The sequence below is a fragment of the Ranitomeya imitator genome, chromosome 1 (assembly GCF_032444005.1).
Source record: "Ranitomeya imitator isolate aRanImi1 chromosome 1, aRanImi1.pri, whole genome shotgun sequence".
In the NCBI taxonomy this organism is placed as follows: domain Eukaryota; kingdom Metazoa; phylum Chordata; class Amphibia; order Anura; family Dendrobatidae; genus Ranitomeya; species Ranitomeya imitator.
In genome coordinates, this window is record NC_091282.1 from 326,519,367 (window position 1) to 326,532,707 (window position 13,341).

The window sequence follows — 13,341 nt, forward strand, 5'->3', positions numbered from 1 at the left end:
AAAACCCACATAACACATACGTGCAACTTGGACGTGTGATTGAGGCTCATCAGATCTATTACTAGGCTACTGGAAAGTACAAGTCTGGTATTTCTAGTTTGCACATTTTGATTGTATCTTTTGTCATGTGATTGCTTCTCGTGTATTCGTTGGCGCCTGGCTATATAAATGTATTGCAGTCGTCTTACGTATAGCTCTCACAAACAACGCAGTGTGTTCATTGTTGCTTCTATAACATGGATTGAGACAATTTTTTTTTTAATGAAATATTTTTGAATAACAGTCTTATTTTTATAAAGCTGGAACTTCTTTCTCCGTTTTTCCCACAAGCGCCTGGGTGAGCTGGTTTTTCTTTTGTTTCCAGTGTGAATAAAAAATTGCAAGACTTTGTTTTATGTAAAAATAAAATGTTAAAAAAATAAAAAATTCTAAAACATTTAAATTTTATTTCCACATACCGTAACTTGATTTAAACAATAGGTCCTTTTCTGATGACACATTCTCATCAAACTTGATCTGACACATCCATATGCTGCCCTAGATAAGGTTCATTCTCCTATTAATCCATTATTAAAAGGCGCAGTCATGGAATATAGTGCCTGGCCTGCCACCTCCTCCTGCACAGTGATCGACAGGCTGTGTGGTCACATTATGAATGGCGTTTATACTAGACTGTTCATTCAATGTCCGACAGCCAAAGATGATGGCACTGATGTAACATGTTGTTCACGAATTTCTAACTGTCTATTGCTGGTTTATGATAAGTGATTATCCAACTCTCCTCTTCTTCAGATGATCTTCGCGGCGCAGATATTGTTAGAGACGCCTGCAGAGAGATTGGCTCTGTCGCTGATTATATTTTTGACATACGGTTCAATCCTGATGTATATTCATCAGGTAAGTGATTTCCCCCCCCCCCTAGATAACGAATGTTTATCTCAGTTGGAATTAACCTTATGTTTTTGTACTTAGTGGTTAGGTTTCCGGAGACCCAAAACCAGGCCCTTCACGTACAAAAGCAATTGCTGAGTGAAGCGGCCACCTTTATCCTCATGGTGCAGATCCCCAGCTTTGTAAGTAGGAATATAGAAATGTATTCGTTTTTGTAGACAAATATAACATCACTAGATGGTGGCCCGATTCTAACGCATCAGGAATTCTTGAATATATATGTAGTTTATTTATGAAGATTTTAGAATAATACAATGAATACATAGAATTTGGCTGGCCGGGCGCGACCTATTAGCGAAGCGTGGTTCAAATCCCGTGCCAATTCATGGCCGAAGTGTGCCTGTCGCTGATTGTTCGCTGCCGGCCACGTAGTATATAGCACAGCCACGTAGTATATAGCAGCCTACATAGACTATAACACAGCCAGGTAGTATATAACAGCCCACATAGCATATAACACAGCTACGTAGTATATAACACAGCCCACGCAGTATATAACACAGCCACGCAGTATATAGCACAGCCCACGCAGTATATTACACAGCCATACAGTATATTACACAGCCCACGTAGTATATAGCACAGGCCACGTATTATATTGCACAGCCGATGTAGTATATAACACAGCCCACGCAGTATATAACACTGCCCACGTAGTATGTAACACTGCCCACGTAGTATACAGCAGTGTGGGCACCATATCCCTGTTAAAAAAATAATTAAAATAAAAAATAGTTATATACTCACCCTCCGACGGCCCTCGGATCCAGCCCAGGCCTTTCCCGTTCCTCGCGCGCCGCTCCGGTCCCAAGCGGCAATAACACGTGATGATGTAGCGGTCTCGCGAGACCACTACGTCCTCTCCGGTCATTGCCGCAATGCATTCTGGGGACTGGAGCGAGGAGCGGGAAAGGCCTTGGCTGAATCCGAGGGCTGTCGGAGGGTGAGTATATAATGATTTTTTTAAATTATTTTTAACATTATTTGTTTTTACTATTGATGCTGCAGAGTGTTATGCCGCGGTGTAAGGCAGTCCGGTTAACGCTATGTGGGTGTGACTGGGGGGGGGCTATGTACAAGGGGGCACTGACTGACTGCAGGGGAGGAGGGAGGGGCCATTTCGCGGCCGGACTGTGCCCGTCGCTGATTGGTTGCGGCCCGAGGCCTCGACCAATCAGTGACGCGGGATTTCCGTGACAGACAGACAAACAGACGGAAGTGACCCTTAGACAATTATATAGTAGATCTGGGAAATGTATGGTGTATACAGTACAGTTAAAGGGTTTGCCCCTCTAAAAAAACAAAACCGAAACAATCCTAATTACATAAACCTTGGCCACAAATGGGCAGTTCTGGGCACGGTTGATGGAGTCAAGTTACCAACACGAATGTTGGCGACTATGTAAATGTCATATTGGTCATCAGTCAGTAGTAGTGATGAGCAAGTGTACTCGTTGCTCGGGTGACCTCCGAGTATTTATGACTGCTCGGAGATTTAGTTTTCATCACGGCAGCTGAATGATTTACAGCTACTAGCCTACTTGATTACATGTGGGGATTCCCTAGCAACCAGGCAACCTCCACATGTACTCAGCCTGGCTAGTAGCTGTAAATCATTCAGCTGCCGTGATGAAAACTAAATCTCCGAGCAGTCATAAATACTCGGAGGTCACCCGAGCAACGAGTACACTCGCTCATCACTAGTCAGCAGCATATTGTGAACTTTAGCTTTCAGATGGCATATTGGGAATATTCTTCTTTTCTTCTTTCTTTTTTTTTATTTTTATATAGCGCTAACATATTCCGCAGCGCTTTACAGTTTGCACACATTATCATCACTGTCCCCGATGGGGCTCACAATCTAGAATCCCTATCAGTATGTCTTTGGAATGTGGGAGGAAACCGGAGTGCCCGGAGGAAACCCACGCAAACATGGAGAGAACATATAAACTCTTTGCAGATGTTGTCCTGGGTGGGATTAGAACCCAGGACCCCAGCGCTGCAAGGCTGCTGTGCTAACCACTGCGCCACCATGCTGCCCATGCTTCTTCTTCTCATTAGCTCTGTACTCTACAGGTAAAAGCCTGTCTGAATCATATAATTGTTACCATGGATAGTAAAACACTAAAAGAGTCTCTTCATTCACACGGAATCAACATGAGATATTTGGGAACAGTTGCTGAGATGATTACCAAGATGCAAGTCCAATCTTCTGTGGACCACCTTTATGTAAGTCTGGTATTTTACACTCAATGACGTCCAGACATCCTCTTACTCTGCCTACTCATCACTCTGTGAATAACTACTAGCATGAATGATTATTCCTTTTATTACCCAACAGAGAATAATAATCATCGACATAGTCACACGTTCAGCCAAAAGGATCCTGCGCAGCTACCTACAGGTAAGACTAACCCAAGCAGTCTGTCTAGAGTTCCTTATGCCCCGTCCACCCCACACCAAACCTTAGTCATAAAACAGCCCGTATTGACAAGAAATAAGAAAGCGAACAATACCGTACCTTCTTCCAGCAGTAATGGTCCATGAGCAGGGCCGTATTTGCCACTAGGCACTCGAGGGCACGTACCTAGGGCGGTAAGGAAACGGGGGGCGGCACCCGAGCAAGGCAAGGTTTTTTTTTTTTTATTTTTTTTATTTAAATCCGGGTCCGACTGCCCGCCCGCCCTCCTCGTACTTCCCGCCCTCCTCGTACTCCTCCCCGCCCACCCCAGTCTTCCGGCTGCTGCTGCAGTCTCGGATCCAGTCCTGTCACATGTACGGCGCAGGGGGCCGGAAGCGGAAACAAGTCACACTGCAGGCCCCGCCCCCTCCAGGCGCCAAGTTCAATTCCGTCCTGAGTCCTGTGTCGGCCCGCTTACCCGCATCTGTCTGCTGTTGGTGTCTCGGATGGATCCCACCAGGGGCGGGCAGGGTGCAGATGCCCCCGGGCCAGTCCCCCAGCAGCCGGTTCAGGCCGTTTGCAGATGCCCACACTGTGTGCAGTAGTCAGTGTGTGCTAAAGTCACCTGGCTGGCCTGGAAGGAGGAGATCCAGAGCGGCACAGCGCCCCCGGTCCAGATTACTGCCAGCTAGGGAGGTCCTGGGATCTAACAGTGACAGCCAAAGAGAAAAGGGGAGGAAAAAAAAGCATCTTGGAAAGGTATGTGGAGAACACTGGGCCAGAGCGAGGCCTCGGCCTGCAGGGAGGCACTCTTGCCAGCTGGCAGCACATACCTCTCGACAGTCCTGGATTCAGCGGATCCACATCCGTCCACCTGCAGAGCCGTGCACTGCACATAACATATGTGGCTGCACTGTGCACACAGGACCTGTGATGAGGTCACAGGAGGGGAGGAGTCAGGGGGTCACATGATCAGGGCCTCAGTGTATGCAGGACTCTGCTGTGCTGGTTGTCATGGTGATGGACGAGGGTAAGTTTATGTGTGGGGTAAGGAGGGGTTTACAGTGTGGATGGAGCGGAGCCGGAGGTGTACGGGTGTGTACGAGGTGTACAGAGCAGAGCTGGGTGTGTACGGAGCAGAGTCGGGTGTGTACGAGGTGTACGGAGCGGAGGTGTACGGGGGTGTATGGAGCAGAGCTGGGTGTGTACGACGTGTACAGAGCGTGCCGGCATGTGTGCGAGGTGTACGGTGCGGAGTTGTGTGTGTGTGTGTGTGTGTGTGTGTGTGCGGAGCAGAGTTGTGTGTGAGGTGTACGGAGCGGAGCCGTGTGTGTGAGGTGTACGGAGCGGAGCCGTGTGTGTACGAGGTGTACGGAGCAGAGCCGGGTGTGTACAAGGTGTACAGAGCAGAGCCGGGTGTGTACGGAGCAGAGCCGGGTGTGTACGAGGTGTACGGAGCGGAGGTGTACGGAGCGGAGCTGGGTGTGTACGAGGTGTACAGAGCGTGCCGGCATGTGTGCGAGGTGTACGGTGCGGAGTTGTGTGTGTGCGGAGCAGAGTTGTGTGAGAGGTGTACGGAGCGGCGTCGGGTGTGTGCTAGGTGTACGGAGCAGAGCCGGGTGTGTGCGAGGTGTATGGAGCGGAGCCGGTTGTGTGCGAGGTGTACGGAGCGGAGCCGGGTGTGTGTGCGGAGCCACATGTATACGGAGCGGAGCACCATGTGGAGCCATTATACAGTATGGAGCACTGTGTGGTGTATATATGTGTGTATACTGTGCCCCCCTGTGCAGTGTATCTGTGATACATATACATGTCCCTGTCCTGTAATAACGTCCCCTGTCCTGTATTAACGTTTCCAGTCCAGTGATCCCATCCCCCGTCCTGTAATAACATACCTTGTCCTGTAGTAATGGTCTTTCTTGTAAGTAGGATCACAGGAGGCCGAGTCCCTTCCTCCGGAAGTCTGCAGTAGCAGAGGTGGGACAATGCAGCGGGCCCTGAATGGGAGGAGGGGGTGTCCCAGCGGTGCAATGCTGCGGGCTTGATGTTGGTGGTGAGCTATGGGTACCGTCACACTATACGATTTACCAACGATCACGACCAGCGATACAACCTGGCCGTGATCGTTGGTAAGTCGTAGTGTGGTCGCTGGGGAGCTGTCACACAGACAGCTCTCCAGCGACCAACAATGCCGAGGTCCCCGGGTAACCAGGGTAAACATCGGGTTACTAAGCACAGGGCCGCGCTTAGTAACCCGATGTTTACCCTGGTTACCAGCGTAAAAAAAAACAAACACTACATACTTACATTCCGGCCGCTGACGTCACCGCTGAGCTCTGCTTTCACTTTACGGCTGGCAGTCAGTGAGTGCGGGAAGCAGACGGCAAGGGACCTGACGGACACCGGAATGTAAGTATGTACCGTTTTTTTTTTTTTTTTTTTACATTTACGCTGGTAACCAGGGTAAACATCGGGTTACTAAGCGCGGCCCTGCGCTTAGTAACCTGATGTTTACCCTGGTTACAAGCGAACGCATCGCTAGATCGGTGTCACACACACCGATCCAGCGATGACAGCGGGAGATCCAGCGACGAAAGAATGTTCCAAACGATCTGCTACGACGTACGATTCTCAGCAGGATCCCTGATCGCTGCTGCGTGTCAGACACAGCGATATCGTATGGATATCGCTGGAACGTCACGAATCGTACCGTCGTAGCGACAAAAGTGCCACTGTGTGACGGAGTGGAGTGCATTCCTTTCCTGGCGGACATATTTCTGAAGCTGTGGGCCAATGGAGGCAGCGCATGTGGAGATTGTGATCTTGGTCCAGATGCGATCTCAGTCTGCGCATGCGCCGCCTATGGCGGCCGTCTTCCTGAAGTCTTCCGCAGGGAAAAACAATGCACTTACACCATAGCCTGGAGTCCTCATTATCATAGGAATATGTCAGGTAATTGTTTTTCTAAAGTTTTATAGTGTAGTTTTAGGTCAGTGAGGGATGGTAAGGGATGAGCTAGCAAGTTGCAGGGACAGGTAGTGATGGCTACTTGCGGACATGTGCGGCACTTGTGGTGAGACAAAAAAACACTGCTATAGCGTTTTTTTTTCCACTGCTGCAAGTACTGCATTTGCCGGATTGCAGCAAAACAGCAAATGCTGCACATGTCCGCAAGTCCCATAGGGAATGAATGAGGCCGAACGCACTGTTGCCGTAAGTGATCCGCAGGTGCAGAAAAACTGCCGGATCTGCCATGAATGACAAAAATCACTGATGTGAAAGGAGCCCAAGTCACTGCCGACAGTGTCTGCATTAAGGTACCTTCACACATGACGATATCGTTAAGGATATCGTTGCAACGTCACGCTTTTTGTGACGTAGCAACGATCCCGCTAACGATATCTTTGTGTCACACCAACCAACGATCAGGCCCCTGCTGGGAGATCGTTGGTCGTGGGGAATGATCAGGACCTTTTTTTTGGTCGCTGATCACCCGCTGTCATTGCTAGATCAGCGTGTGTGATGCTGATCTAGCGATGTGTTCACTTGTAACCAGGGTAAACATCGGGTTACTAAGCGCAGGGCCGCGCTTAGTAACCCGATATTTACCCTGGTTACCATTGCAAAAGTTAAAAAAAAAACAGTACATACTCATATTCTGATGTCTGTCACGTTCCCCGCCGTCAGCTTCCCTGCACTGTGTCAGCGCCGGCCGTAAAGCAGAGCACAGCGGTGACGTCACCGCTGTGCTCTGCTTTACGGCCGGCGCTGACAGTCAGTGTGGGAAGCTGACGCCGGGGGACGTGACAGACATCGGAATGTGAGTATGTACTGTTTTGTTTTTTGTTTTTTAACTTTTGCAAAGGTAACCAGGGTAAATATCGGGTTACTAAGCGCGGCCCTGCACTTAGTAACCCAATATTTACCCTGGTTACCCGGGGACTTCGGCATCGTTGAAGACAGTTTCAACGATACCGAAGTCTTTCCCCTGATCGTTGGTCGCTGGAGAGAGCTGTCTGTGTGACAGCTCCCCAGCGACCACACAACGACTTACCAACGATCACGGCCAGGTCGTATCGCTGGTCGTGATCGTTGGAAAATCGTTTAGTGTAACGGTACCTTTAGTCATACTCACCAGTGGGGGAGGCAGCACGTAAAGTGCCTAGGGCAGCAGAAACTCTAAATACGGCCCTGTCCATGAGATCAGGTCTTGGGTATGACATTTTAACATGACTTATAGTATATTAGGTGATAAACTGTGTTGCCCTCTGTTATTTTACAATATATACTCTTGATTTATTTGTCACCTTGTCTTTGAATGTTCGGTAGTTCCATGGAATTTCTTATTCTTTTAGTGTCCGCCTGTGCTGATGAGCTGGAATCTCAGTGAAGATCCAGATCCTTTTAGGATTGTAGATATTTGTATGGATGGCAGTGACATTATCATGGATTGTATCCTTATGTCTTACGTTAGGGGATAGAGATGTCGGCTTTGTCAGCTGCGCTCAGCCACTTTCTGAACTGCTTCCTGAGTTCTTACCCAAATCCCGTGGCTCATCTGCCTCCTGATGAGCTGCTCTCCCGTAAGCGCAAGAACAAGAAGAAGATGCGTTCAGTGGAAAATGGAGACAGCACGGCCTGGGCCAGTATGACACCGACTGACCTCTGGAAGCAAATCCAGCACAGTGCTAAAGACAGCTTCGACTTTACAATTTCATGGTAAGATTCCAATTATTAATAGGAGAAATGTCAGATGCTGAATATAGCAGGACAGAATACACCGTACACTTCATGAGTCCATACACATCAGATATTCTTACTGACTCACTCCTAGACATGCATAAACCGGTGTACAGGCACCGTAAGGTCCGCAGCTTGGGAGATAAAATTATGATCATGGCGGCGGATATTCTGTTATTAATGCCATCACCTGGCTGATAATTGGGAGCTATACATTGTATTCAACTACCCAGGTTAATATATAAACGGGACTGTAGGTTTAGTTTTCCTGTAACCTATTCATGTTCATTACTTGTTTTAACCAGTTGTTACCCCCTCTAAGCTGACCGTAAGCCACCGTCTGTCATGTATATGGTAGACACAAACCTACCAGATGGCAGAATGTTGGTTCGACTGGTCAATTGGCCGTCAGCTATTTCGGCCAGCTCTCGCAATACAGGAAACTCTATATGGTCTTGAAAATGTTATCTATTTTTATACTTAATATAATTTTATTAAATAATTTTTATATGCTTATGTGAACTTAGCCTAAGGGCGCAGACAGATGGCCATAATACTCGTATTGCAATCTTCTGACTGACAGTCCGCTCTCCTGACCTGAACATGACAGCATGTGTTTCTATGCAGGTGGCAGGCTCAGGTCGAGAGAGCAGACTGCCAGTCCAAGAATTGCAATGCAATGCTAGTGCAAATAGGGCTGGTTCAGACGATCATTTTATACAGTGTGGTAAATTGGCTTACTCGACTGCACATGGAGGTAGACACAAGTACACTGTCTCTTTAAATCTTCTGTTGGTTTATTATATAGGTGGCATAAACCAACATGAAATGAAAATAAACACAGCCCTTCTGACAAAACAAAACGGTATATAGTCTCTGAATCTGCTGGGCTCAGCCTGCTCAGGATAATAACCACACAATGGTTCAGCTTTTCTTTCTCAGGACACAAGTAGCTGGAGTTCCTCTCTCCAGCCCTACTGAACACTGAATGCCTCAGGAGGCTGACTATTAAAACCCCAGACCAGTCCCTGGGTTTGAGATAAGGTGGACAACCTCCCACCTGCTCTATGGTTGCCTACAAAAACCCCTCCCTTGAAATGGCCGACTAATGCGAGGTGCACACTTGTGCTTCGCTGGTCTGCGTATGGCTGCGTAGTTCCTCCCTTAAGCTCCGCCTACCCTCTGCCTACTTCCGCATGTGTCCTGTGTCGTCATGTGTACCTATCTTTAACATTGGGTACGCAGACACATGTGTTGCATGTGGATGCATCTGCATTCGACGTTTTGACGTGCCCACCGACCACACGGGAATGCAAAAAGAGCTTAAGGGAGGAACTACGCAGCCATACACAGGCCAGTCACATGCAAGTATGAAACCGGCCTAACCCCTCTCAACACCTAATGTGCTGGAGGAAACTTCTGGGTTCAAATCACTGAAGCTAATAGCCTTCGTGAAACATATCTCATCTTCAGCACTTTGCCAGTGACTTTGTCACAACAGACAAGTGCTGTACATGTTACAATCGGACATCTCACTGACCAATGAAATTTAATAGGGCAGTTCATGTGCATGGGAGAAAAAATCGTAGCATGCATTAGTCTTCTTTGCATTTTAGATGAGACTCGCCTATTCAAGTCTATGGGTGCGCAAAAAAAATTGGATCCCATAAGGATCCCACATATTCCATTATTAATAAAGGAAGCTGTTTTTGATCATGTACATTCTAAAGTGTGGATATATAAATATGGATGCCACGAGCACGTAAAATAAGGACACGGATGACACAGAGCTAGACTCTGAATGACGGTACTGATGAAAATCATCCAAGGTCTTTGGGTGAAAATAGGACAATTTTTCATCCGCTCGTCCCAACCCTGCCTTATACTAGCCATAAAGCCAATCTGTTTTCATGTAATTCTCCCCCTGTTAGTGTCATAAATATAGGACTGACCTCTCTGTATTGTCTCAGTGATTCTGTAGAGCAGCTGGTTGAGACGTTTACTCTGCAGAAAGTCACGCTCCTCAGGGAGTTCTGTATGAAGACGGGAGTTCAGGTAATTGTCTCTACATGTATGTGGAATGCTATATCTGTATCTTCAGGGCTCGGGCTGCTTATCGGACGCTTCATACCTGTAATACCTGCAAGAAAAATGCTTTGCAAGCAGTGATTTTTTTTTTTCTTTTATGATTAAAAAAAATTGCGTTTTTTTTTATATTATAATATTTTTAGGGTTAATATTCCTTCTTTTTGTTTTGAAAAAAGCAATGTGGTATATGGTAAGAGATTATAGAACTTTTTTTTTTTTAAATTCTTCAGTTGTGAGGTATTATTGCTTAATGTTGCAAGCCCAAAGCCTGAAGCACCCACTTCTGATTTCTCACTTGTGCAGTGTTGTCATGGAAACGTTATGTGCATTCTGATAACCATCCACATCAGTGACTACATACAACACAGATAACTACCATTATTCAGACCAGTTAGGATGTACGGTTGTGTGGAAAAGTGTTTGCCCCTTGCTGGTTTCCTGATCTTTTGCATGTTTTTCACACCTAAATGTTTCAGATTACCAAATAAATTTAAATATTAGACAAAGATAAATCAAGTACACACAAAATGAAGTTTTCAGATGAAAGTCTTTATTATTGAGGGAAAAAACCTATAGAGAGAGCCCTGTGTGAAAAGTGATTTCCCCCCACCTCTCTTAAAACCTAAATTAACTGTGGTTTATCACATCTTTGGGAACCTGATTTCAAATTCCAAAAGGCACATGCAGGCCTGATTACTGCCACACCTGTTCTCAATCAAGAAATAAATTAAATAGGACCTGCCTGACAAAGTGAAATAGACCAAAAGCTCCTTAAAATCTAAACCTCATATTGCAATCCAAATAAATTCTGGAACAAATAAATGAGAAACAAAGTAATTGAGTACCAGACTTCTAGATAAGGTTATAAATGCATTTCTTAAGCTTTCGGACTCCAGTGAACCACAGTGAGAGTCATTATCCACAAATAGTGAAGGCATGGAGCAAAAGTAAACCTTCCTGGGAGTGGCCGGCCGACCAAAATGACCCCAAGAGCACCATGATGACTCATCCAAGAGGTTCCAAAAGACCCCACAACAACATCCAAAGCACTGTAGGACTCAGTTAAGGTCAGTGTTCATGACTTCACCATAAGAAAGAGACTGTGCAAAAATGGCCTGCATGGCAGAGTTCCAAGACTAAAGCCACTGCTGAGCAATTGTTTTGTCTGACGAGACAAAAGTTGAACTTGAACTTTTTGGAAGGTGTATGTCCCATTACATCTGGCGTAGAAGTAAGACAGGATTTGAAAAAAAGAATATTATACCAACAGTTAAGTATGGTGGTGGTTTATCTGATGGTCTAAGGCTGATTTGCTGCTTCAAGACAAGTAAGACTTGCTGTGGTAAATGGAGCCATGAATTCTGCTGTCTACCAAAAAATCCTGAAGGAGAATGTCCAACCATCTGTTCGTGATCTCAAGCTAAAGCGCACTTGGCTTATGCAGCAGGACAATAATCCAAAACACACCAGCAAGTCCACCTCTGAATGGCTTAAGAAAAACAAAATTAAGACTTTGGAGTGGCCTAGTCAAAGTCCTGACCTTAAACCGATTGAGATGCTGTGGCATGATCTTAAAAAGGTTCATGCTCGGAAACCCTCCAATGTGGCTAAATTACAACAATTCTGCAAAGATGAGTGGGCCAAAATTCCTCCAGAGTGTTGCAAAAGACTCATTGCCAGTTATTGCAAACGCTTGATTGCTGTTGTTCATGCTAACGGTGGCCCAACCAGTTATTAGGTATAGGGGGCAATCACTTTTTCACAAATGGCCCTGTAGATTTGGATTTCTTTTTCCCTTAATAATAAAGACCTTCATTTAAAAACTGAATATTGTGTTTACTTGTTTTATCCTTGTCTAATATTTGTTTGGTGATCTGAAACATTTAAGTGTGACAAACATGTAAAAGAATAGGAAATCAGTAAGGGGCAAACACTTTTTCACACAACTGTAGATCTTGATGCGGATGGTGATTTGAATTCCGTTATCACTGGAGAAAGAGTCTTCCGTTACTCAAGAATAACTTTAAAGAAGTTGTCCACTAATTTTTTTGTGTCTAATCGGGGTGGGGGTTCCAACACCTGGCATGCCCAACAATTTTCAGTTCTCGGAGAAGCTCCGTCATCTGATAGTGGATAGAGGATAGGTCATCAATGAAAAAGTAGTGGACAATCTATTTGACTGGTTTCCATATTGCAAAGATGATCTTATTTTTTATAGGTTCTCCTGCGGGAATACAATTTTGAAAGTCGCCATAAGCCAGCCATAACAGAGGAAGACATTTTGAATATGTTTCCTGTAGTCAAACATGTCAGCATTAAGTCCAAGGAAGGTCATGAATTATTCACTAAAGCACAGATGAGCATACAGAAAGGTAACGTCATTCTGCTCCGGGCTACTAATTTAGACTCTTCTTTAGGTAATTTACAAGTCTTGTAGCACAGATCAATTAAAGGTGTTTTGTAAAATGTAAATTGTCGCTGATGTCTGGAATACAAGCTGTCCATACACATGAACGTTCACCTTGGGCCAGCAATGTTTTATTTTAATTTTTTTCCAGCAATTGAAAATTTTTTAAAGAATTAATGTTTACATTTTCTAAAAATTTTTATCATTTGTTTATAATTTAGTAAAATATGAAAAATTATTTTAAAAGGTTTGGCATTTCCACTTTTAAACACTAGGGGGAGCAGCTACTGAAATTGGACAAAAACCTAGTGTACAACTAGCTCACATTACTGCACTGCAGTAAATATGGGCGGAGTCTGCTGACGTGTGTGATGTCTCCTCTCCTCCCCTTTAGAGCGGATGAGATTTAGGAACACATTGAACAGCCATTTTGTTAGTGACTAGTGATGAGCGAATATACTCATTACCTGAGATTTCTCAAGCACGCTGGGGGTCCTCCGAGTATTTTTTAGTGCTCGGAGATTTAGTTTTTCTTGCCACAGCTGAATGATTTACAGCTACTAGCCAGCTTGATTACATGTGGGGATTCCCTAGCAACCAGGCAACCCCCACATGTACGTATGCTGGCTAACAGATGTAAATCATTCAGCTGCGGCGATGAAAACTAAATCTCCGAGCACATTTTATAATACTCGGAGGACACCCGAGCGTGCTCGAGAAATCTCGAGTAACGAGTATATTCGCTCATCACTAT

At 45.5% G+C, this 13,341-nt stretch overlaps 1 protein-coding gene across 1 annotated transcript in view; it reads left to right on the forward strand.

Annotated features, from left to right (window-relative positions):
• Window positions 1–13,341, forward strand: part of LOC138671056 (clustered mitochondria protein homolog) — a 63,814-nt gene that overhangs the window by 20,985 nt on the left and 29,488 nt on the right. The window contains exons 12-18 of the mRNA XM_069758932.1: window positions 793–897; window positions 973–1,073; window positions 3,028–3,180; window positions 3,293–3,355; window positions 7,827–8,071; window positions 10,063–10,147; window positions 12,399–12,552. Of these exons, the coding sequence (XP_069615033.1) occupies window positions 793–897; window positions 973–1,073; window positions 3,028–3,180; window positions 3,293–3,355; window positions 7,827–8,071; window positions 10,063–10,147; window positions 12,399–12,552 (906 nt within the window). The remainder of the gene's footprint in view (window positions 1–792; window positions 898–972; window positions 1,074–3,027; window positions 3,181–3,292; window positions 3,356–7,826; window positions 8,072–10,062; window positions 10,148–12,398; window positions 12,553–13,341) is intronic.